A 25,318-nucleotide genomic window follows, 5' to 3' on the forward strand; every position below is an offset into this window, starting at 1 on the left:
GAGCATGAGCATATTAATGACAGTTGACATTTGAAAACATCCATAACTTTTTATTATGAATAACCTTGAAGTTTTTTTTTTTTTTTTGTAATTAAAAGGCTATTCCAGCTATGCTGATATTTAGCAGAAGTCGGCATATGATCTTACAGTTTTTTCTTGTTTTTATTTGATTTTGTGCCTTTGTGTTTAGAATATAGCTTCATTTTCTATCAGTTATTCCTTGGTTCGGAACATGCATTTTTTTAGCAGTACTGTTGTTTTCCTTGTGTCCTTAGCAGCATGTTGGTGTTTAATCATGTAAGCTTATTCCACAGAAGGCATTGTCAATAATCTAACAAAGAGAGTTTGTAACGCTAGCAAAGAGTATGATGCTGTAAGGAATTGTGTATTTCTATTTGTAAAGTTTAGTTACTTAAGGATGTATTTTGTCACCTTTGGAACTGCAGACGTTGAGATTATTTGCATTAAAATGGGAACAGAGATGGAATTTTAAGATCAGCCATTTTAGCTACAATTTAGTTTCATCAAAAAATTGTTAATGTAAAAAAAAATTGTTGATGTATAGTAGCCAAGAGGTGGAAACAAACCAAGTGTTCAGCAGATGAATGGATGAAAATATATGATATATACATTTCATGGTATATTATTTGGCCATGAAAAGGAATGAAATTCTCATACAGGCTTCATTGATGAACCTTGAAAACATTATGCTAAGTAAAAGAAGACAAAAAAATCTAACTATTGTATGATCATCCACTTACACGAAATACCTAGACCAGTCAAATTCAAGAGACAGAAAGTAGAATGGTGGTTACCACTGGCTGGGGTGAGGAAGGAATGGAGAGTTATTGTTTAATGGGTTTCTGTTTGGGAGGTTGGAAAAATTCTGAAAATGATTAGTGGTGATGGTTGCACAACATTGTGAATGTACTTAATGTCACTGAATTATGAACTTAAAAATGGTTTAAATGGTAAATTTTAGGTTATATTTTACCACGTTAAAAAAAGTATATAAAATTGTTAATAATCATTTTGCACTATACTAGAGCTGTGTAAGATAAAAACTAGTTAAGTGTGAATCTAATTTACTGTTTCCAGCTCATCCAGAGGTCAAGCCTATGGCTTGCATCATACGTCACATTGTTAGCATAAACTTTCTGGTGTGATCAAGGCCATGGGTAAACAAAGACATTCTTAACAGGCAGAATATTCCAGTGTCTTAGAGATAATCTCTCTAGGCAGGGGGTACACCTTTCTTTAGAAAGTGTAAACTTTAAACAGCTGTATTAGTTTGCTATGGCTGCTGTAACAAACTGCTTCAAACTGGGTGGCTTGAACAACACCCACATTTATTGTCTCAGAGTTCTGGAGTCTCTAAGTCTGAAATTAGAGTTGCTGTCTTCTACAGGCTGTGAGAGAAAATCTGTTATATGTCTCTCTCCTAGCTCCTGGTAATTTCTTGGTAGTCTTTGGTGTTCTTGGCTTGTAGATCTCCGCCTTCATCTTCACATGGCATTCTCTGTTTACGTGTCTGCATCCTAATTTCCCCCTTTTATAAGGGATGTCCTGTTGGGTTAGGTGCCCACCCTACTCCATCATGATCTCATCTTGACTAATTTTATCTGCAGTGACCTTACTTCCAGATAAGGTAGCATTCTGAGGTACTGGGGATTAGGGTTTCAGTATATGAAGTTTTAGAAAACACGATTCAACTCATAACAATAATCCAGACCTGCTGAACTAGACTTTTACAGGTCAAAGGGCATTCATTATATGTATTGCCTCCATAAGTACAGGCAACCTTTGTTTCTTAAAATGATTTATCATAACTGATTAGATTATCAGCATTCTCAAATATGATGCTTCAGATAAGTCTTTGGTTGTAAAATTGATTTGTTCAATTATATCCTAGTAATGAAGGGGACAGATTCTTATTGAATTTATGCAGAAAACTATATTGCTACTAAAAGAATTGAATTCTGGGGGTAATTGAGAATCAGACATCAGTTTTAAATGTTTCATTTTAGTTTACCAAAGCAGAGCTTACAATGTTGTTGTAGATTAGATAACTTTAGAAAGGAGAAATTACTCCTTTAATATATCCAGAAAACAGAATATTAAAACAAAAGTAAACATTATTCCAAACAGGTAACAACAATACATTTTTCATCAGTTCATTCATTCCTATGTAATGAATTCTTATTCTGCTGAATCTTGGATTAGCAGTTTCATCTGCTTCTCAAATAACAAAAAAAGAGTATGAGAGATTCTAATGCAGTCCACTGTTACTTTCTGAAAGTTATCTAAGATACATCTCTTCAGAAGCCTATTCCCAAGTATCTATCCTTTGATGTATAAGTGGTTTCAAGTGCCTGTTGTAATCCTATTCTTGGGACTCTCAGACTTTTTTTCTTTGTTGAAAACAGAAACTCTGTCCTGTAGCTTGTAGGAGATCCTCAGGCAAGCATCAGAGTAAAACAAAAACTGAGCATCTTTTCTTATTTGACAACTCTTCCTGTGCAACTTATAATAGTAGCACATCAAACAAACATAACTGTTTCTAGCATCTTTTTTTATATGTTGAAAGAACAAATCTTTGTGTTTTTCCAGGACCTCTCTGAGAAAACTCAAAGATATTGTTAGATATGAAATATATATTGAAATTTATTTATTTTTTTCTGTAGTGAGGATCCAATTTTAGGAACTGTGTTAGTTTTCTAGAACAAAATACCATAGATTGAGAGGATTAAACAAATTTATTTGCTCACAGTTCTGGAGACTAGAAGTTCAAGATCAAGGTGTTCCAGGTTTGGTTTCTTCAAAGGCCTCTCTCCTTGGCTTACAAATGGCCACCTTCTTACTGTGTCCTTTCATAGCTTTTTCTCTCTGTGTGTGCACCCCTGGTATCGTTTTTCTCCTCTTAGAAGGGCACCAGTCATATTCTATTAGGGCCCCACCTTAATGGCCTCAGTTAAAGTTAATCACCTTTTTAAAGACCTTCTTTCCAAATACAATCACATTCTGAGATACTGGATGTTAGGGCTTCAAACATATCAATTTGGGGGGTGGGGGTGGGATGGACACAATTTAGCCCATTACAGGAAGGCAAAAATCAAAAAAGCGTGAGAGGAAATTTGGATACTTTGTTAAGATATAATTATTGACAAACAATACTTGGTTACCTGTTTTACTAAAGTAACAATAAAATATTTCAAAATGCATGTAGATGTAATATGATTGAAAAGAACTTTAGCTCTTTCATAAGTGAGGAACCTTTGTCCTTTTTTCCTCTTAAATAATGAAAGACGGTAAAGTCAACTAAAGCATAGAAAATTAATTTAGCAAGATGCAGCATATTTGCTATCTAGCAGATTATGCAAAAAGTAAGGAATAACATTTCATGTTGTAGGCATTTATCAGTAAACCAAGGGGGCAGGACCTTGAAAATTGAGTGAACTGTGCTCAGGTTTTAACATATTTTATAGATTCTTTCAGAGTCAGGCATAAAGTGAGGCAAATAAAATTCACTTACTAAGTTGTATCTTTAATTGTGCTCTTTCATTTTCTGGAACAAACTGATATTTTGCTTGATAGTGGTTTTTGTCTCAGAGAATTCATGAGATCAAAATAATTTCCATATTAATACTAAGATGTTTTCTATGTTTACATGTAGTACATCCATTATTGCTCTTCTTTAAATCAGTACTTTTTAATTTCTTAATTTTAAGTTATAATATGGTAAGTATTAAGGCTTTAACCCGTATAAACAAGAGCACTTTGGGGCCTTGAATAAGTCCTAAGAGTGTGAAGGGGTTCAGAGACCATCAGAACTACTCTTTCTCCTTCTAAAACAAAAGCACACATACACAGTTGTAACTTGGTCAGTATATTATCCTAACTAGTAGAAGTACAATTTACAGAATTGTAAATAGCTCAAAGACAATGAAAGGTGAAGATGATCCTAGAATGTGCCCTAATTAAGACCCAGTAATTTGGTGGTGGTTGTGGGGTGGGGGTTTAATTTTAAAGTCTTTACAATTTTCCCTGACAATGTATTTTGTAATGAAGATTAAGGAGGTAGTGAATTAGCCCTCCTAGATATGACATCTTATAACTGTAACAGTTAAATTGGATTATTAGCGTACACACAGACATTTGGATGATTATAACTTAACAGAAAGCCCAGGAAAAAATCCTTGTACAGGCATTGTATATAGGTTTCATTTCAAGTTTAAACTCCAGTTGATTGGTAATGGCTGCTTGGAGATCAAGTGTTGAGAGGGACTTTTAGAACACTTTTGGGATGGAGTGCCAAAATTGTTTAGAGTGTGTTATAGGTGGGAGAGGTAGTGCCTTTTTATAAATATTAAAACAAGGCATCATTAATCTATGAAGAGGGGGAAGAATTAATCAGCTCCATGAAAACCGAGGGACAAAAAGGTCAGTTTAGATTATAACCTTACAGTATACACTAAAATAAATCATAGATGGATTAAAGGGTAAAAAATTCTTAAGAAAATAATTTTATGATTTGAGGGTGGGAAAAGTCTTTCTCAGGATAAATGCATGAAAGTCATTATAAAGAATTCAGTAAATAGGGCCGAGCCCGTGGCACACTCGGGAGAGTGCGGCGCTGGGAGCGCGGCGACGCTCCTGCGGCGGGTTCGGATCCTATATAGGAATGGCCGGTGCAGTGCCGGTCACGAAAAAGACCAAAATAAATAAATAAATAAATAAATTGGGGGGGGGGGAAGAATTCAGTAAATACATTTGATGAAATCCAAAAGTAAGTGTTCTGCTTATACCAAAATTAAGCAAACAATTATTTGGAAAAAAATATTTGTGGCAATTACAACCTAAATTTTATATCCTGAATATCCGAAGTGCTCATACATACTGATGAGAAAAACAGTAAGACACCAAATAGATAAACATTAAGATACTGAATAGATAAAGGAAATTAATAGAAATTCCCAAGAGCAGAAGTTGATGTTACTAAGAAACATGTAAAAGTCATTACCCTCTTTAGTATCCAAGAAATGCAAATTCAAAAAGCAAGAGGATAGTAAATAAATGCAAAAGATCAAGCATTAATGTTCCCTTTCCTGTTACAGAGTAACTGTGTAGTAGATAAGGGAAACTAATGGTCCAGTCACAGATGATTAAGAGAAAATCCAATAGCATATTTGATGCCCTGAAAAATGTGATATAAATCTTTGATTTAAATTTTTTACATTTTATTTTTGTTACAGATTCTGAAGAATATTTCTGTGTAAAAAGAATTTTCTCAGGTGGAGATCAAAGCTTTTCACATTACTATAATCCCCAGGTAATAATATAGTCATGTAAATAATTATTTAGCTCAAATAATTTTAAGGAATTTTTAAAACCATATTAACATGTTCTTTGTGTGTTGCAAAGTAATTGCCTTACTTTTTTCTCTCAACTCTATAAAATAAATTTTTTTCTGATCTGTTTTATAACTTTTTGTTTGAGGTGTTTAGTAGAGATTTACTTCTTTCTAAAAAAGCAGATACATTGTGAGGGGTTCTTGGTTTTGAGTTATATATAGTATCTGTTCCCTCTGACTAATCTCCTTATTTTAAAATTTAGAACTGTGGGCCACCAGATGACTTTAGGTGTCCTGATCCTTCAAAGCAGATCTGGACAGTGAATGAAGCTCTAATTCAAAAATGGCTGAGCTACCCCTCTGGAAGGTTTCCTGTGGAGATAGCCAAGTAAGGAAAAAAACCTCTCAACCCTGTGGTAGAGTGACCTTTACTTGGAAGTTTCCATTTAAATATATATTTCATTGAATATCACTCACTGAATGGTGTATATATAAAAATTTAGCTATAATGGATATTTTAAAAGATCTCATTTAAATTTGTGTAAGTTGCAGTTCTTTCATACACATAAAGATATGTTAAATGGTAAACATGCAAAAGTCTTTACCCTCTTTAGGATTGGGTATAATCGATTTTAGGATTGGGTTTGAAATGTGTTCTTTCTGGCTTCATAATAGTCTCTATCTTAACTTATACTACCTGAAGACTTGAGTATTACTTCTTTCTTGAATATTTTGCTTGAAGATTAACTTGACTAGTACTTAGGATTTTGTTTGTTGGTTTGTTTTTTTGTTGGTAATGGTATTTGGGATAAAGGGTTGTATTTGACACACTGTTTTGTTATTCTAGATTGTTTTCCCAAACTAAATTTTAATGAAAACCTCAAAGAGTGCTTCAAAAAATAACATTTCAGATTAGGCTCACTACCATGTGGAATTAAAAAAATTAAATGTGCATGCTTATGTAAAGAAAATTTATAAAAATATCACATTTGTTTGATGAAACAGAGAATGAAAGTAATATTTGAGAAAGTATAGGGTAAACAGAAATATCTTTTTCAAGTATTGTTTAATCAATATTCAGTAATTTATATCATTCTGATTCATTCTAATTGGGTGTTGATTAGAGGAGTACTCTGTAGCATAGATATTCATTTTAATTTTTATTAAGAAAGGTGAACAGTTAAATTTCTTATTTTGTGATTTTTAAAATTTTATCATTAAATTTCTTTGTAGTGAGATAGATGGAACATTTTCTTCCTCTGGTTGCCTAAATGGAAGTTTTTTAGCTGTTAGGTAAGTGGCAGTTCCTTGGTATGCTGAGATTTTCAAATTTGTTATATTAAATAATATATTAAAATAAGTGAAATAATTTTAAAGTTATATTTTATTATTTTTCATTTTTTTTCTTTTAGCAATGATGATCACTATAGAACAGGCACCAGATTTTCAGGGGTTGATATGAATGCTGCTAGGCTTTTATTCCACAAACTTATACAACCTGATCATCCTCAGATATCTCAACAGGTTTGTTTATAAAGTATTTTATATTTACATTATTTAGCTGTTGAATTTTTTGTTCCGTGTTTTTATGTTTTTTAAAAATATGTTTATAGCCTAATTTGCAGTTGATAGACTCTTCATTATGTACTTTGAATATTTATATTAAATACACTAATGTAAGAATTAAAATAAGATTTTATTATAAAGCATTTGTAACTTAGTTGCCAAAGATCTGTAAATATTTCCAGATGTTTGTAGCAGACCCTGAATTACTTAATATTACCATGTTGGTTAAATCTGTATATAGCTATGGAGATAGAGAGTTTACATTGAGAATTGCATACAAGATTTTTTTGAATTCTCTTAGGCATTAATTTCCATTGTGCTTCAAAGTACATTCATTGTATGATGTTGTCTTTTTTTTTTATCCTTCACCATTTCATGTTTGTTGTAGTACTAGATTTTCTTTTCTTTTTCTTTCTTTCTTTTTTTTTTTTTTTTGGTCCTTTTCTTTCTTCTTTTTGAAAGTGCATTCATTTTAAATGAATTAGGTTTTACTTTTTGTCAAAATATAGGTGGCAGCTAGTTTGGAAAAGAATCTTATTCCTAAACTGACTAGCTCCTTACCTGATGTTGAAGCATTGAGGTTTTATCTTACTCTACCAGAATGTCCCCTGATGAGTGATTCGAACAATTTCACAACAATAGCAATTCCCTTTGGTACAGCTCTTTTGAACCTAGAAAAGGCACCACTGAAAGTACTGGGTAAGAATTTGATATTTTTTCCTTTTGAAACTTTCTGTCTTTAAATGAAAACACTCCTAAGTTCTTACTTTTTTGCTCTTTGATATTTTGTTGCCTTGTTTATTTGACATTGTCTTAGGGAAAAATAAACTTGTTCTTTCTTTTGTTGATGTTTTCTAGTTACATGATTCTGGTTGCTGGAGTTGTTAAAGGCAAAGCATGTTAGATACAGAATTTTAATCAAAAATAACAGCAGAGACAGTTCTAGGAAAGATAAAAACTATTTTCTATATTCTTCTTTCTCATTGCCTTCAGAGTGTTCTTGCTATTAAAGAAGTAAAGGAGGAGGAACAATTAAAATTGAACAAGCATGGATTTTTAATCCTCCTTGAATCCTAATATCAACCCTTTGCCTTGTGTTTCCTTCACTTGCTAATTTCCTGATGTTTGATTCCCCGCCCCCCTGCTTGTAGACAGATTTTACTCTTCGTCTATCTCGCTGTTCTGTATCTATCTGCTCTGGTTTTTTGGCTTAAACTTTTCTCACCTTTATTTTGCTAATTGTATGGATTTTATCTCTATCTCCTGGACTTTATAGTTACTAGCTTCATTTAACCCAGTGCTTTCCTTTCTAATAGTATTTGTTAGATATATGGAGCTGAGATATATAGAAGTAATAAAATCAATACAACAATTTTAAGGCCGCAGAAGCAACAAGCCAGGGGTAGAATGCAGGAATCTGAGAGAATTAGTTAGTAACAAAAGAGTAAAGCAGGGACTCACAAGAGTACTGCTTCCCTCTTTCAGGGAAGAGTATTCTTTCTGCCTGCTTCATATGATTATAGTATTTGTAATTAGTAACTATAAATAGTGTATGTGGGGAAAGACAGATGTTACACTTTACATTGTTTGGCTTCTGCATAAGATTATCAGCTTCTACATTTGATTGCATTTTAAAGGTAGTGCTTCACAGTATTTTAACCTTATATTAAATTGAAAGATAAAACTTGGAAAGATCCTTAAATAATAGAGCGATTCAGTTGTAAAGTGTGTTTTGTTTAAAAATTAAAATTCTAATTTCCAAAAACACTTTTTAATAACTGGTTCTAATATTAGGTATAGTGGTGAGTTTTTAATACAGTTTAGGAAACAAAGAATGTAAATTCAATAGACCTTTCATACTTTATTTTTGCTTTTGAGAGCTTTTAGGACAGTATTCTTTAATTTGGTCTAGGGGGAAGGAGGGGTTTATAAACAATTGAAATGTTTCATAAAATATTGTTATGGGCATCTTCCTGGGATTTTCAAAGGGTTAAGAACCACTGCTTTAAAAGAAAAGTCAGTATGATTTTGAAAATTGCGATTTTTTATATTCATTTTATTTGCATGTTCACCCTTTAATAACAGAAAACTGGTGGTCAGTACTTGAACCTCCACTATTCCTCAAGATAGTAGAACTTTTTAAGGAAGTTGTGGTACATCTTTTGAAACTCTACAAGATCGGCATTCCCCCTTCTGAAAGAAGAATTTTCAACAGTTTTCTTCATACTGCATTAAAGGTTTTAGAAATATTGCATAGGGTATGTCCAATAGTTCCTTTATTTTCCTTTTTCCCCGTTTCTACTAACAGATTGATAATGTTCATATTAACATTCATGTATTACAGATTTAGATTGGCATAGAAGATGTATATTCGTATTATGGAAATTCAGAAGTTATCTATACTTTCCTTTAAAAGAAGTAATATATCTATACTTAGGAGCTTCGGTCTTACTTGACTTTGTTAGGCATTTATAGATAACTTGTCTATAGTTGGGCAGAACAATAGCATACTAATAAATTAGAATTCTCCTTATATTTTCTTGTGAAGAACAAAATTTGTTAGTTTAAATAAATAATATGTTTTTTGTTAGTTTAGTTATAGGTGGTTATCATATGATAGAGACTGGGTCCTAGTTGTGATTATGAACACTTAAACTCATGTTCTTTTGCTGTTGAGTACTAAAAGTCTCAATCAGAATAGAACATTTCATTTGAAACAAATAACTAATTTGAAATTGAAACCATATATAATTCATTCATTTTCCTATTGTTCTTTCCTGCCCTTCTTCCCAGTGTAAGAAATAGTATTCTTTACACTTATAGAAGTTCAAAGTTATATGAAGAAGTAGAGTCTCAGCTGTTTCATTAAAGATGGATTTGAGTCATCCCTGACAGTTGGTAGGTATATCTCTGTTATGCCATTTGGTATTTTTGAGTTGCTACTAAGATGAGACATGACCTAAGGGAGAAGCATATGTTTCTAGTCTACAGAGTAACTGAAAACCCCACACAAACCTTTACTCTTTAGTTTCTTTTCTCCAACATCTTTGCATTTTCAGGCCCTTCTTGCCTAGTACACGTTGAGTATCTCTTATCTGAAATGCTTGAGACCAGAGTGTTCTGGATTTGGGGTTTTTCCCAATTTTGGAATATTTACTGGTTGAGTATCCCTAATCTGAAGATCTGAAAAGCGCCAAATGAGCACTTTTTTTGAGCATCATGTCAGTGTTGAAAATGTTTTGGATTTCGGAGCATTTCAGATTTCAGAATTTTGGATTAGGGATGCTCAACCTGTGCTAAAGTAAATAGGGGGATAAAGGAGATAGTCCTTCTGTTCTCTGTAAGAAAGAACCTTTATGGACCATTTATTATCCTTTTTATTCTTTTACTGAAGCTCCTGGGTGTTTTTCGCCACTACTTAACTTCCTGAACTCACTTTTTTTCTTTTGTATTTAGTATGTACAAGAAAACAACTCATTTCTTTTCTCTTCATTGTAGTTGAAGAAATGATAGTCATTTCTTTCCAAAAGAAACAAGTCATTCTTATGTTTGCCTTTCTCCAAAACAAGGATTTCTTGCAGTATGTCAGGGTCTGGATCTGCAGTAAACTGCTATTAAGATCCTCTGACTTCATGGGGCGGGTTTCTACCTTTCTGTATACATTTGCCTAGGATTGGAGAGATAAATTAGATTTTTTTCTTTACTTTGGACTTCCTCCTACTACTTTGATGAACCATTTCTTTTCAGCTGTACCCTATTCCCAAATAATTATTCACTCTCTCAGCCTTCATTATCTGCTTATTTTTATTCCCCCTTTAAAAATACTTTTATCCTTAGCTATGTCTTTTACCTCAAGAAAAAGGGATGAGAAGAAACTGAACATTTTGTCTTTCATAATTACAGGCAGGACTTGAGCAAGTAAGTTATCTGCCTAGCTCAAAAACCTCAAAGTCTATTGAGGAAGAACTCTGTAGAGTCACATCTCCAGAGACCTTTTTATGGAGCTATGCTGGATACTAGGATTAAAACTTCTTCTTAGTTGAAGAGGAAGGGAAAATAATCTGACATTTTATTGCTTGCTAACAGCAGCTAGAACCTCCCTTCTATGTAATTCGTATGAGCATTTTACATATATTACTCGTTTAACATTTTTAACCTTGTATAGTTGATATGTTGCCCCTTTTTATTGACTGGAAAAATGAATCTCAACATCAAAGGTCATAAACCAGTAAGTAGCAGAGTTGAAATACAAATCCAATTCTACATCCCAAACCCCTGCTGTTTCTAATGTTCTTCTGTATTAGCAGATATAGTAACATAATATGTTTAGAAGGGGTTTGCTTTTATTGTATGCCCCTAGATCTAGAAGTTCATATTCTATGTTGCAGATAGTATTGTATTATGTTATGGGCCCTAGATTATGAATCAAAACACCGTGTTTCTAACCCATCTGTGCTTCTTCCTATCAGTTGGGTTCTTAACAAGTCTTTCTCTTTATCACATATGCAAATGATGAATTTTCTATAAGATTATTTTATAATATCAGTCCCAATAGTTTCCCAGGATTGATGTGTTGTTTAAATTATAAAATATATGTATGTTGTTATACATTCATAAGACAGTGATTTTGTTATCACCACCACTACCATTTGTTTAGAAAACCACTACTTTTGACTAGATTTATTGGGTTATGAGGAAACTAGATTCTTGTTTGACGTTGTTATATACTCAAAAGCAGGATGATACTGGTGTGAATTTCTTAAGCATCACTTTCTGGGAGTCTTTAAGGCAGTCAGTTATCTTTCTTCTCCCTCTTACTTTGTAGAAAACTTTGCTTCATCCTACTCTGCCATAAATAGATACCTGTGAATATTAAATATCAGGGATGATTCATTTTCATTTAGAGAAACCCAAGTTACTTATCAGAAACCTGTTTTTTCAAAGACATCTTATATTTGTCAACTGTATATATTCCTTCTGTCTGCTCCATAGTTAAGAATTAGGAGAAGTTTCCTCAAGTAGTTTTCTTCTTGACAATTTTGGAGCAGGATTAGGAACTAGAGAACCGGACTTTATGTTTCCTATTTATTTCAGGATGTATGGATGCACTTGTTCCTCCCATATGTCATGTCCTTTGGAAAGCTTTTAAATTAAAAATCATTTCCAGTGCTCCAAATAGCATCATAAGAAAAATACCTTTGGTACCTGCTGTCAGGGATGAATGTATTATCAGAAAATGAGTTTACTGGCAAGTAATTGGGTTACTTAGTAGTTTCTGAGTTTTCACACAGTACATTGTAGAGACACTGGTATGCCACAAGAAAAGCCTTACTTGGTCTGTCTAGTTTAGCTGCTACGTATTGTGCTGATCTTCTAAATCAGTGATTTCAAACTTTTTTTGCAAGTAGTTCTTAAATAAAACAAATGGATAAGACACACATAATAGTCACTGTGACCACCCCTGAAAAGAGCAGGATACTAAACTGTAACTAAAATGTGAAATAAAAGTATTATGATTAAACTTATATAGATATTATTTTGTACATTTTAGACAATAATATTGAATGTATAGGTTGTTTTGAACTTCTATCATGTGATTTCTTTTTTATTCATTTTGCAAATATTGAGTGCCTACTATATGCTTATCATTGTGTTAGATATTAGAGATGCAATGATAAGGAAAAGATGTGATTTCTGCCCTTTTTGAGCTTAGAATGCAGAGGGGTTGTATAAATACAAGTAAATAAACTATTATATAGCATGGTAAGTGCTAGATTAGGGAAAAGGTAGAGTGCTATAAGGACTCATTGGAGGGCGCATAACTCTGAAGGATGATGGAAAGCTTCTTGGAGAAAGTAAAGTCTTGTTGAATGTTACCTACCTTGCAAATTTATTTTCATGCATATTTCAAAACTCTCTTGGTTTTGTGTATAAATTTGTATGCATGTCTTTTGGATGAATCTTCTCTTCAGTGTCTAAATTCTCTATTTTAAGAGCAATACTAACAGATTTTCTCCTTCGTTATCAAGTCATTGTGGTTGAATTAACTATTAGCCATAACATTCCCTGAAGTCTGAGTTTGAAAATTTTCTGTTTTTGAACCAAACCTGATTTCCGAATTGTTCATTTTTAGTCTAACATGTTAGCATTTCTTTTCAAAAACTTGTATATCGTATCTGCAAGATATGCAAACTGCAAACCCTGGTTGCTTTTGGGTAAAGAAACTACAATTTGCTTTTTAAATTTTTAAATGTTCAAGATAAAAAAAATATATATTTATCAGAGGTCAGTGAGATGTGACAAGAGTCACTAAATTTTAGAGTCCAGTGTGATTAAAAGTTAGTGTTTATATTTATAAACTTAAATATTGGAGGGGGGAAATCATTATGTTTTTTCTGTAATTATTGTATATATTTTCTTTTTTGGTAGAAAGAGTTTAGCTAATGATTTCAGTTGATTCTAGGACAAGGATCTGCAAACTTTTTCTGTAAAGGGCCAGATAGTAAATACTTTACTCTTTGTGGGCCATACAGTTTCTGTTGCAAATGTTCAGTTCTCAGCTCTGCTATAGACAACATATAAATGGACGAACATGGCTGCTTTGCAATAAAACTTTTTTTACAAAAGCAGTGGGTAATATTTGGCCCACAGATTATAGTTTGCTGACCTCTTCCCTAGGATGAATATTTTGACTATCATATATAAACTAGGTATCTCTGTTTTTTGTTTTATTTTTAAAAGATGACCGGTAAGGGGATCTCTCTCCGCAGTGAGCAACTGGCCATTCCTATATAGAGATCTGAACCCGTGGCCTTGGTGTTATCAGCACCGCACTCTCCTGAGTGAGCCACAGGCAGGCCCCTTAAACTAGGTATCTCTGTTTTGTTAAAAGCCACTAATAGCAGTTTCACAATGGTCAATTTCTCCCAAATAGTATCCTGGTCACAGACATAAATTGATCAAAACAGTGTGGGGGTGCAGGGGTGAGAGGGGGAAGAGCTCAAAGTGCTTTTGTTGATAAATAGAGGGATTAAAAGTGTCAACTTTGAAAATAAAAGTAGCATTATTAAATGTATGCTTCTTAAACTGGGTTATTTGTATTCTCAAGAGTAAGCCATAGGATCAAGCATTTCAAACATATTCATAAAAAGAAAAAACATATTTTCTAAAAATGTAACTATTCTAAATACACATGTTATATGTATTTATGCATATTGGACATATTTTAAGGAGTAAAGTTAGACAGTCATATCGTTAGTTAAGAATGCATATATGTTAGAGAAGTGTGTTAGATTTCTTGCTCTGTTACCTATGTGACCTTGGTCAACTTTATGAACCAATTCTAAGCCTTATTATACTCATCTGTATGATGTTGCTAATAGTATCTATATCTAGGGTTGTTTAAATGAGATGATGTGCATTAAGCCAACTTAGTGTTCCATAATGATAACTATTATTATTTTACTATGGGAACAGAAAATTTGAGTGAATTTTGAGGTGAAGTTTGTATTTCAGTGGAAATTTTAGCTTGCCATCTTGATATGCATGCTAACACCTGACATCCCCTCCCCCTGCCCCATGGAAGGAGGTGTAGGTAGTGATAAATATGTCTTTTTCCATAGAAATTCTTCAGAGCAAAAATTTGAAAAACATGGAACTTACATACTTCTTTTTACTAAAAGTTAACAATAATCACACATTCTAATACATCCCTCTGAAAATGCAACAGATATACAGGATTCATTTTAAATTGCCATTATAACCATGAACTATATGCATATCTTAAACCTTTGATTGTTCATTCATTCATCTCATTTTTTTTTTTTAATACTTCTTCTTCAGCTGTGATGTCTCATATTTGCTGAGCATCTTGTTGTACACCAGCATTGTCTGGTTAGATTTATACCTGTGCTGGATGATTTCTTTTGTTCCCTTTCATACATTGCTTAATTGCATAATAAAATTATGAAGTTATTTTTGTTATTCTGCATAGGAAACTTAACTAGTTTGTTTAGTTTAACTATTAGATCAACTTTCTTTGTTTTGATGGTTTATTTTCTTATCCCAAGCGCAAATCTCTCTAGTGTCTGCATTTGGCTTTTTTTATTTTACTTTTTACCTCTCCCTCACCTACTGCCACAGCTTTAGTTGTCTCCTTTAAGGAAAATGGTTCTCAGTTATGTCTGAGACAAACCTTTCTCTTGAGCTACTTGATAGTATTGCTATTACTTTTAAACTAAAAAAAGCTCAATATAAATGCCCTTTCCTTCCCAGTTCCCACTCCTGCTCTACCAGGTTTATCTTCTTTTCCTGACGTGTGTGTGTGTGTGTGTGTGTGTGTGTGTGTGTGTGTGTGTGTGTATGTGTGTGTATGTTACCAGCATTTCCCCCCCCACCCCCAGTCTTGAAATATTGAAGTTAGGTTTGACTTCTCTCTCATTTTCTATATCCTTTTAGCTGCCATAACATACATTCTTTCTTATTATCTAGAAATCTTGAATCTTCTATTAATATCCTGGTTCATTTTCCTACCAGTAGCCTTTCTACTCATTCTTAACTAGTCCTCATTCTGCTAACAGAATAATTTTTTAAAATATCACTCTGATTCTATCACTTGTTAACTCTAAAACCTTAAGTTATTTCCCCATGTATCAGCTATTGCCACAGTAATGCTGTGCAACAAGACATGCCAAAACTCATTGACATGGAAAAATAAGCATTTGTTCTCATTCCTGCTGGAGTGGGTCCTGTTTCAGCTTGAGACTTTGCTGAGGTTGGCTGACCTAGATAGGGGTTAGCTTGGCTTAGCTCCCAGGTGATGTCATGTCCAGTTTTGCTCCATGTGCCTCTTCTTCTTGGACCAGCAGTTTAGCTGGGGCAGGTACATACAAATTTTCTGTCCCTTAGCTAATGCTTTTCTCTCTGCCTAGGATGTTCTCCCTTAAGCCCTTTTTAAGAAATCCTTTCCATTCACTTCCTGCTTCAATTTTCATTTTGAATATCTTCAAATATACAAAAACATTGAATGATAAATATAATGAACCTCTACTTGTATGTGCCCCTCATTCTAGCAATTGTTAGCATGTGGTCACATTATATATGTGTGTATGTATACTTTTTTAATGAATCATTTGGAGGAAAATACAGATATCACCCTGTAATACTTAGCATTCATCTTAAAAATAGAGGCATTTTTCTACATAACAGCAGTGCCATTATTTCTCTTACGGAAATTATAATTCTACAGTATCATCTGTCTGTTCAGGCATATTCAGATTTCCTCAATTATAGTAAGAATATTTTTTATATCACTTTTTTAAAAATTAGAGTTTAGTCAGGTTTTGGTTTTTGCATTTGTTTGTTGAGTCTTGTTGTTCTCTTTTCCAGTCTAGAGAAATGCAGTTGAGTTTTGAATATTGACCTTTTACCCTGTGACCTTGATCAGTTATTGTTCTAGTAATTCTCTTATAGATTCATTTGTATTTTTTATGTACACAATCATGCTATTTTCTTGCTGTATTTTATTAACTAAGAATTTTAGTACAGTGTTGAATATAAACAGGTATAGTGGTCATCCTTGCCTAGTTCCTGAACTTAGGGAGAAAGCATTCAGTATTTTATCAGAAAGAAGGTCAAGGGTTTGGATCCCCACACCAGCCAGCTGCAAAATACACACACACGCACGCAGGCACACACACACGCATGCACTTTTTTTTTTTTTTTAACTAGAAAGTATAATATTTACCGTGGGGTTTTGTGTGTGTGTGGGTGGGTGGGTTTTATCTGTTTGAAGAAGTTCCCCTCTATTCCTGGTTTGCTGAGAGTGTTTATTATGAATGGGTATTGGATTTTGTGAGATGCTTTTTCTTCATTTATTGAGATGAACAAATAATTTTTCCCTGAAAGAATGTTAAGCCGAGCAACTTTGCATTTTTGGGATCAACTCCACTTGTACGTTATGTATTATACTTTATATATATATTGGGTTTTATTTGCTAATATTATTACTTTAGATACTTTGCCTTTCTTTTGCTTTAAGTTGTCATATGACTTTGCTTTTTCTCAAATCATGTTAGAGCCTATAGATATGCCTTTCTTATAGTAATCCTGCACACACATATGAGATAAAAAGGTATTTTGCAAAAAGTGGAAAGTTTTTGCGCCTGCTGGCATAGCTGTAGTGATGGCTTCCCAAATTTTCTTTTGGTTTTTTTTTTTTTTTACAATGGACCTGGCTGGATTTGTTTATCTTGAAATAGAGGGCGACCAAAGCTGCAGACCTCAATCTATGGTACATATCAAGCAATTCAAGTTTTTCTTTTAATGTCATTATTTTTCTTTGCTTCTTGGGAGCACTTCCAGCATCACTAGTGGCACTTCATGTGGGTTCCATGGTATTATTTAAGGTTTACATTATTGCACTAAACATGATAAAAAAATATGCAAGAATCAGGAGCGATCACTTATTACTGTCATAAGCAATTTACCGGAGAGATGGTCTGCTCACACAGATGATCTGCCGTGACATGATTAGCATCACGAGCATTTTAAGCTAATACTTGCAACACTTGAACTCACTGCAATAGCAACAGGGTAGCTATGAAATTATTACAGTAGTACAGCATGTAGTGAAGTTAATTTTATGCAGTTATGACTTAATACTTCATTTTTACATTTGTTTACATTTCTCTCAACTGCAAATGGCATCATGTATGGTATGTACCTAAGTTTTGATAAATTCTAACTTTTTATAATAGATCTGTGTATATTTCATGGTTGTAAATGATAAAATAGACTAGTATCTACATATATTTTTTTGTATTCATGACATACCTAACTTTTTCTTAATTATTTTTAATGTTTCTGGGCTTCATAGTTGGCAAGTTTTTTTAAATCTCTAAAAATTTTTCCATTATATTTATTGAAAAAAATCCTTGTATAAGTGGACCCATGCAGTTCAAAGCCATGTAGTTCAAGGGTAAACTGTATTTCATTGTCCCAGTATTGGTGATAATTAGTTTGATTGCTTGGTTAATATGTTGCTCTTCACTGTAAAGATTTGTTTTTCCCTTTGTAGTTAGTAAGTAATCTCTAGGGTGGTAATTTGGACCCTCTTCATTTTTCACATCCAACCCAGATGTCACTTCTTAAAGTTTATTCTAATCAGCACAGAGTTATTTATGTCCCATTCTCCAGCCAAAAGTCCTTGTAGTTTCTAGTTTATATATACCATATATGCTTTAATAATATCTCATGCTGTGTTGTAGTTAAAAAAACATTTATGTCTTTCTTTTCTACTAGATTTTGGAGTACTGAATGCAGATACCACATCTTATAAATTTTTGTGTCTCCTATAGCACCCAACCAGCGTTTCGCATATAGTAGGCACTCAGTAATTATTTTTTATAGGAAGAGGATATTAACTAAGAAATCGCTAAAGCCTTTTTCTATTTAAGCATTTTTCACTCTCTTAGGTACTGGTTAAATTCAATGTTAATTACACTTTTTTTTTTGTAGGTAAATGAGAAAACAGGACAGATTATACAGTATGATAAATTTTATATACATGAAGTACAAGAATTGATAGATATAAGGAATGATTATATCAACTGGATCCAACAACAGGCCTATGGAATGGTATGTTTCCTGTGCATTTTGTGATTTCATTTTTACGTATAATTTTTTCTAATACAAAAGAAACAATTGCTTGTTTTTGAAATACCAGAGTTTCTTCAGAGCTTTTATTCAGAGCTTATTTTTTAAATAAAAATACATTGCAAAGGAGTAGCTATATATTATACAGTATTTAGAAGCAAACATTGTACTCTTTTACCAAAGCCAAACCAAAGAGGTAGATTACACTTTTTTAAAGAAAACTGCAAATGTGACATGGATTTTTAACTCATTTTTCATGAGGCTGCCTCTTATTTCTCTAATGTTGAGAGTACTCGAGTTCCTGATACTGGAACTCTTAATAATGTATTATTGTTATCAGATTAGTACTTCAAAATTACCAGAAAAGAATCCTGGAACCATTGATTCTGTTTTTGATTTTCCCTTTTGTGTGTTTAATTTTATTTCAGATTTTAAATATACATTCACATGTGTGCAAACTTCTTTCCATGTGGCTAGGTCTTTAATAACTAGATGCTTAATGTCTCATTGAAATAGTAGCACAGTCTTAAAAAACTTGAATTAGGCACATAAAATTTTAATGTAGAAATGGGTAACCAGCTAGATGTAAAATAGATTTAATACTCTCATTTGCTAGTCATTTAAAAATACTTGAGGCCAACTTTTCTGCCCCAAAAGCTGGTAATTTAATATGTGTAGAGTGGTTGTAGAAGGATGAGTAACCTTTCATTGCTTATTAGGCACTAGCTGTAAGCTTCTTGTGGATAAGCACTCTTGTCTGTTTATTCTCCAGTACCTCTGGTAGTATCTGGAATATGTCTTGTAGGCACTAAAAAGGTACAGTAGTTTTTGAATGGAAGCCTGGTTAGTGCGTGCTTTTTTTGGATACGCTCATCTCTAGGTATCAGGTCACTTGTAGAGCATCTTTTCCTTCCCTACATTTTTGGGTCTGGACTGGGAGAGACTCCTTGATTTTTCTCCACAATCACTGGGAGGCTAGGTCAGGTTTATAGCCATTCTGCTGATTTAGGTCTACTCATTAGCTCATTCAACAAATACTTCTTGGACTAGCTGGTTAGCTCACTTTGTTAGATCATGGTATTGATAATACCAAGGTCAAGGGTTCAGATCCCCATACTGCCCAACTGCCAAAACAAACAAAAAAACCCACAAATACTTCTTGAGAATTTCCTATGTAACAGACACGGATTTAGGAATTGGAAATACAGTGGTGAAACAGACAGATAAGGACTGTGTTTCTTATGGTACTTATAATCTAGTGGGCAAGATTGATGACAATCAAACACAGAAAAAAATACTAGCCAATAATATGCATTGTATAGAGAATCAAAATGAGGGGATATAGTCAAGATTGGTTTCTTGAGATTGGGTAATTAGAAAAGCTTTGTCTGATGAAGTATGAGTGGTAATCTGAATGATACGGAGCAGCCCAGTAAGATCAGCACAGTGAGAATTTCAAGAAGAATGAACATCTAGTAAAAGACCTTAGGCGAGAATAAGCTTGACATGTTTGAAGGATAGAAAGAGCCCAGTATGACTAAAATGTGGGAGTGGGGAGATTTCTGGGGAAGGATCAGAAAAATGGGCAGGAGCCAGATAGATCATGGAGAATTTAGTGAATTAGGGTTAGGAATTTATATTTTATCTGAAGTGTTATGGTAAGTCATTGGTAGGTAGTAAGCAGGGGGGGAACATAATTTGATTCATATTTTAGAATAATCGCTCTGTTGGCTGTGTGGAGAATGGGACAAAAATGAAAAGAGGGAGACTAGTGAGAAGGCTATTCTAGTAGATTAGGGGAGAGAAAATGATGGATTTAACTAGAATAGTAGTTGTGTATATGGAAGAAGGAGATGAATTTAGAATACCTCTTGGAGATAAAAAGGACAGGAGTCACTAATAGATTGGATATGAGGTGAGGAAAGGAGAGAAATCTACAAAGGAAATTAAGAAGGAGTGGCAGGTAAGGTAGGAGGAAAACTAGGAGAGTGTTGTAGAAACCAAAATAAAAACGTGAAGGAGAGACTGTTGAATGCTGCTGAGAAGTAGGGTAAAACCATAGAATTGAACAGTAAATTTGCTTACATGAAGGTCACTGGTAACCTTGATAATGCCATTCTAGGGTTGTGGTGTTGACAAAGAGAAATTTGAAGGTGAGGAAGTGAGAACAACAATTAAGCAATACTTTCCAGATGTTCTACATTGAAGGGGAGCAAAAAAGTGGAGTGGAAGCTGGAGTCAAGAAGTAGTTTTTAGGAGAGAAAATAATTGACCTCAGCAATGTTTTGTATAAATATTTCCTTTTTCCTTCCCTATATAAACTAAGTATCTGACCCACGCATAGCTTTTCAAACTCTTCCTCCAGAGCATTTGTAAGAGCAAGAGAGATAATCTATTTCTTGAGGTTTTTAACCTTCCCTAAGCAAGACTTGCTTTTCCTTTCTGTCTCTTCATAGACAGACATGATACTGACTAGGTGTTTGTGGCAGTGGAAGCTTGGTTTTTATTCAATTTGTAAAGTGGGCATAATGTCACATCTTAGAAACCAGAACCTAGAACCCATGATTTGGGGTGTTATGATCTAACTGGAAATAGAGGTCTGGCAACCTACTTTTCAGGTCTTTGTGCAACTCTTAAATAGTTCATTAATTTATCTTATGGCATTTGACCTCACAGAGGTTTTTTTTGTTTGTTTGTTTTTTGTTTTTTTGAGAGAGTTACGTGCATGTTATATTTACATATAACTCTTAAAGAATTTTTTTTCTTATAAGATTATACTTGCATCTCTACCTTAATACTGGATTGAACATCATGTGGACCCTGTTAGTAAAGTTTTATAGAATCTGCCTTAAGGATACTCACATGCTGTTTTGTGAAGATATAGATGTGTGTATGTGTGTATTTGTAAACACGTACAAACATTTATATACACATATACACAGACATGTGTATCATTATTGAATAAAAGTTATGATCTGGAAATAATTTCATTGCTTCATTATGAAGTTTAAAATATTCTTTGATAGAACATAATTACTATGAATTATACAAAATATTTTGGGGCTAGCCAGTTTACTCTGTTGCTAGAGTGTGGCGCTGCCACTACCAAGGTCAAGGGTTTGGATCCCCCTACTGGCCAGCTGCCAACCCCCCCCCCCAAATATATATATATATACCCCCCCACACACACATATATAATATGCCATATATAGTAACCATTTTACTATATGTATTATAACATCATGTTTTATGCCTTAAATATACACAGTAAATTATTAAAAAAAGAAATGGATGTCTCATAAGTTTTATATACATATATAGATATAAAACTTTATCTAGTTTTTAAACTTCAAGAAAATGATCTTGTCTTTATGCCGTAATCTGCTGGGACTTTTTTCCTCTATAACCTTTCTTTCCCAGTCAAGGATTTTAAGAATCTCATATATATACTTCCCTGATTCATAAACCCTAATTACTAATTAAGTGGAATTCTTGACTTCCCTTATGTAATACCTTTTGTATTGCTGAGACTCCACACTTTTCACCTCATCCCTTTCCATTTTCCCATTCTTTTTCACATGACTCTTTCCCTTTACATGTTTTCATGAAGTTTTTGCTTGATTCTCCTAACTCCTGGTAGTTAGTAAGTAATTTTCTCTGTTTGTTTCCAATACTCTGATCTTGATGTATGAAACTTTTTCAGTTGGATTTCTTTCCTTTTTGTCTCCTTCTACTGTGATCTCTTGGCAAAGTAAAAGGGCATGTGCATTGTAAAAGAGCATGTGCATTCTCTCTCTTTTTTATCTTCTGCTATTTGATGAATTTGTCTCCACTTTCTAGGTACTGTTCTCAAGTTGTACATTTCGTTCCGCTCCTTTAACTTTGCTTTTAAATTGTCTGTAAAAATACCTTAATGGTTAATACTAAATTCTTTGCTCTTTTTTCTTCCCTTTCTTGTACTTTTAATTAATATATATGTATATCATCAATATTATCTAGTAAAAATTTACTAATTCAGAATAAAGTATGGAAAGGTTTATACTGGGTCTGTCTTGTTTGACTTACAGTGAGATTCAAGTTAAGTGGTTTTTTAAAAATTCATATGCTTTTTTTTTTTTTTTTTAAGAACTGTGTATAACTGTAGATGCAAGTGAGTACCAATAAAGAAATTGTGGTAAATTGGTGAAAATTTTACAGTCTTTGATATTATATATATTTATGTCATAAATCTTATTTATTCAGTATTAATTATGGTTTGTGTATAAATTGTCATTGTATTTGTTGTGTGGAGTTAAGTTGTTGTACATTACCTGTGGACAGGTGCTGAGCTAGCGACATGACAGGAGGATAGGCTGGTATATCAGCTGGATAGACCAGCTTTGCGAAGATATACCGGTATTTAACTTCCCTGGGCTGGGTTTCTTCCTCATTCAATAAAATAAGGAAGTTGACCAAAGTACATTTGTGCTTCCTTGCAGCTCTAATATTTCCCAGAAAAGTTCATCCTTGCTTTTTAAAGCTCCCTTGTTGTTTTTAATGGCATTAATATTTTGCAGGTTTCCAGTCTTCAGACTCTTCGACTGATCCTAATGTCATTTTTTTTCTTTATGCATTGTATTACCATATTATGTTTGTGTGTTTTCCATTTCCTTCATGTTTTATAAGTATCTTTTAATTTCTATCTTAGTTGCCAAGACCCTTCACATTTATTTGAATTACTTCAGTAACTTCAGTAACCTCTCTTTGTACGTTCTTGGAGTCATCATATGTCATGACCTTAAAATGCCATTTAGTGTTTTGCTGTAAATAATCAGTTGAAACAAAAACATGCCAAGGTGCTGAATCTTTTTTTGTCTGTGAAAACTGGAACCATCATTAACCATTGTGTGTTAAAAGCAATCTTAGTGAAGTCTGACTTAGACCATGAAACCCTGACTTTTTACCATTCCTTCAGGCCTTTGTTAGGCCAGCTTTTAGGACAAAAATTAAACATGCCTTAGCCCAATTTCAGGGCTCCCACTCCCTTCAGTTAGAACTTGAGTATGTGGATTTGGAGCCAATAGTAGCTCACCCTTTGAGTGGTGGAATTTTTAGCGATAGACCTTTAATTGACCTCACATGTTTTTGTTTTGTCTCTATCCCCAACACCACTTTGTTTTCCTTTTAATTTTTCTTAGAAAATACTACTTGGATGAATTCCATTTGATCTACCTTACAACTCTAATATTTCCTAGGATTCATTTATTCTTGCTTTTGTAAGCATTTACTTTTTAAAATGTTTGTACCTTTATCTATGATCCTTAATTCTTAAATTGAAATTTCTAATAATGATCATAATCTGGTTTTCCTTTTGATGCCTCTCCATAGATGAGTCCTTTTACATGATGTCTAATAGCCGCTCTTTTCTAAAGTTTTTCACGTGTCCCATTATTTTTCGTATTCCTACCAGTTCACATCTCTCTCCACAATCAGATTTTTGGTATAACCAAATCTTATTCTGCTTTAGAATGGTTTAGTCACACTATAAATTCTAACATTATCTTATTGACTTCCCTAATGGATAATGACATGCTTAGCACGTGTAGTAATAAAAAAGAAATGCATAGGTATTGATATTTCTTTATTTTCTAAGGATAAAATCCATCTCCCATAATATAAACTCCCTTGGTATCTAGTACAGTTATCAAGCAGGCTATAGGTGAATATTCATAGTGTTTCTTTGCTTATTCAAGCTTTCTTAGGACATTTAAAAAGTGCTATTACTACTAGGAAAGTTTGAATAGGAAATGAAACACTATGAATATTTACCTATGGTCCTACAAGAGGGATGTTGATAATGCAGGAGGATATGCATTTGTGGGGACAGGGGCTATATGGGAAATTTCTGTACCTTCCTCTCAGTTTTGCTGTGAACCTAAAACTGCTCTAAAAAATAGTCTTTTAAAAGAATAGTCCCACAAGATATGCTGTACAAGGATTTCAAATATCCTTTTAAAATCGCCTTTCAGTTAAACTTAGTCTAATCTAAAGGGCTTTTTTGCAGAGCAGCCTCTAAATACTTTCTTCTTATTAACACTGCCAGTAGGAGCACTTATGTAGTAATAACTTGTTACTCTGAATTTTTTGAAAGAAACTGTTATCAAATTTCCTTTTTCAGAATAGGATTTTTATAGACTCATGTTTTGCTTATGTATATACTGTTCTGGCTTTTTTTTTTTTTTTAGCACAGTATAGTGAGAGAACCCTAAGTATTTGTTAATATCTTAGGCCTCAAATGATGTACCTCAAAGCATGTGAGAATTTAGCCACTTACAAAGTGGGAGAGAACAGTCCACACAAGACTGCCTTCATTTCTGATACCAATTGCAAGTTTGAGGGGAATTCCCCAAACTGCCTTCTGGTTCAGTAATTTGCTACAAGACCTGACAGAATTCACTGAAAACTGTTACACTAACAATTGACCGTTTATTATAGGGAGAGGTTACAGGTTAAAATCAGTCAAGGGGAGAAGCACATAGGGCAGAGTCTGGGAAAGGTACTAGAAACAGAGCTTCTGTTGTTCTTTCCCCATGGAGTCATGAATGAGTTACTTTCCTGGCATTGATGTGTGACAAAACTAACAGAATATTGCTAATCAAGGAAGCTCCCTTGAACCCTGGTGCCGAGAATTTTTATTGGGGCTCAGTTACATCCTGCTCATGTGGCTGACTATTAGTCTACAGTTCTTCTGGAGGCAGAACTGACACC

The 25,318-nt window shown here is 33.5% G+C and overlaps 1 protein-coding gene across 3 annotated transcripts in view; it reads left to right on the forward strand.

Moving 5' to 3' along the window:
* HERC4 (HECT and RLD domain containing E3 ubiquitin protein ligase 4) overlaps positions 1-25,318 on the forward strand; it is a 123,443-nt gene that overhangs the window by 71,240 nt on the left and 26,885 nt on the right. For all 3 annotated transcript variants that reach the window (XM_063103556.1, XM_063103555.1, XM_063103557.1), the window contains 7 exons: positions 5,253-5,329; positions 5,614-5,738; positions 6,584-6,643; positions 6,763-6,874; positions 7,426-7,615; positions 9,002-9,174; positions 18,434-18,553. In XM_063103556.1, coding sequence (XP_062959626.1) covers positions 5,253-5,329; positions 5,614-5,738; positions 6,584-6,643; positions 6,763-6,874; positions 7,426-7,615; positions 9,002-9,174; positions 18,434-18,553 — 857 coding nt within the window. The remainder of the gene's footprint in view (positions 1-5,252; positions 5,330-5,613; positions 5,739-6,583; positions 6,644-6,762; positions 6,875-7,425; positions 7,616-9,001; positions 9,175-18,433; positions 18,554-25,318) is intronic.

Source organism: Cynocephalus volans, chromosome 7 (genome assembly GCF_027409185.1).
Source record: "Cynocephalus volans isolate mCynVol1 chromosome 7, mCynVol1.pri, whole genome shotgun sequence".
In the NCBI taxonomy this organism is placed as follows: domain Eukaryota; kingdom Metazoa; phylum Chordata; class Mammalia; order Dermoptera; family Cynocephalidae; genus Cynocephalus; species Cynocephalus volans.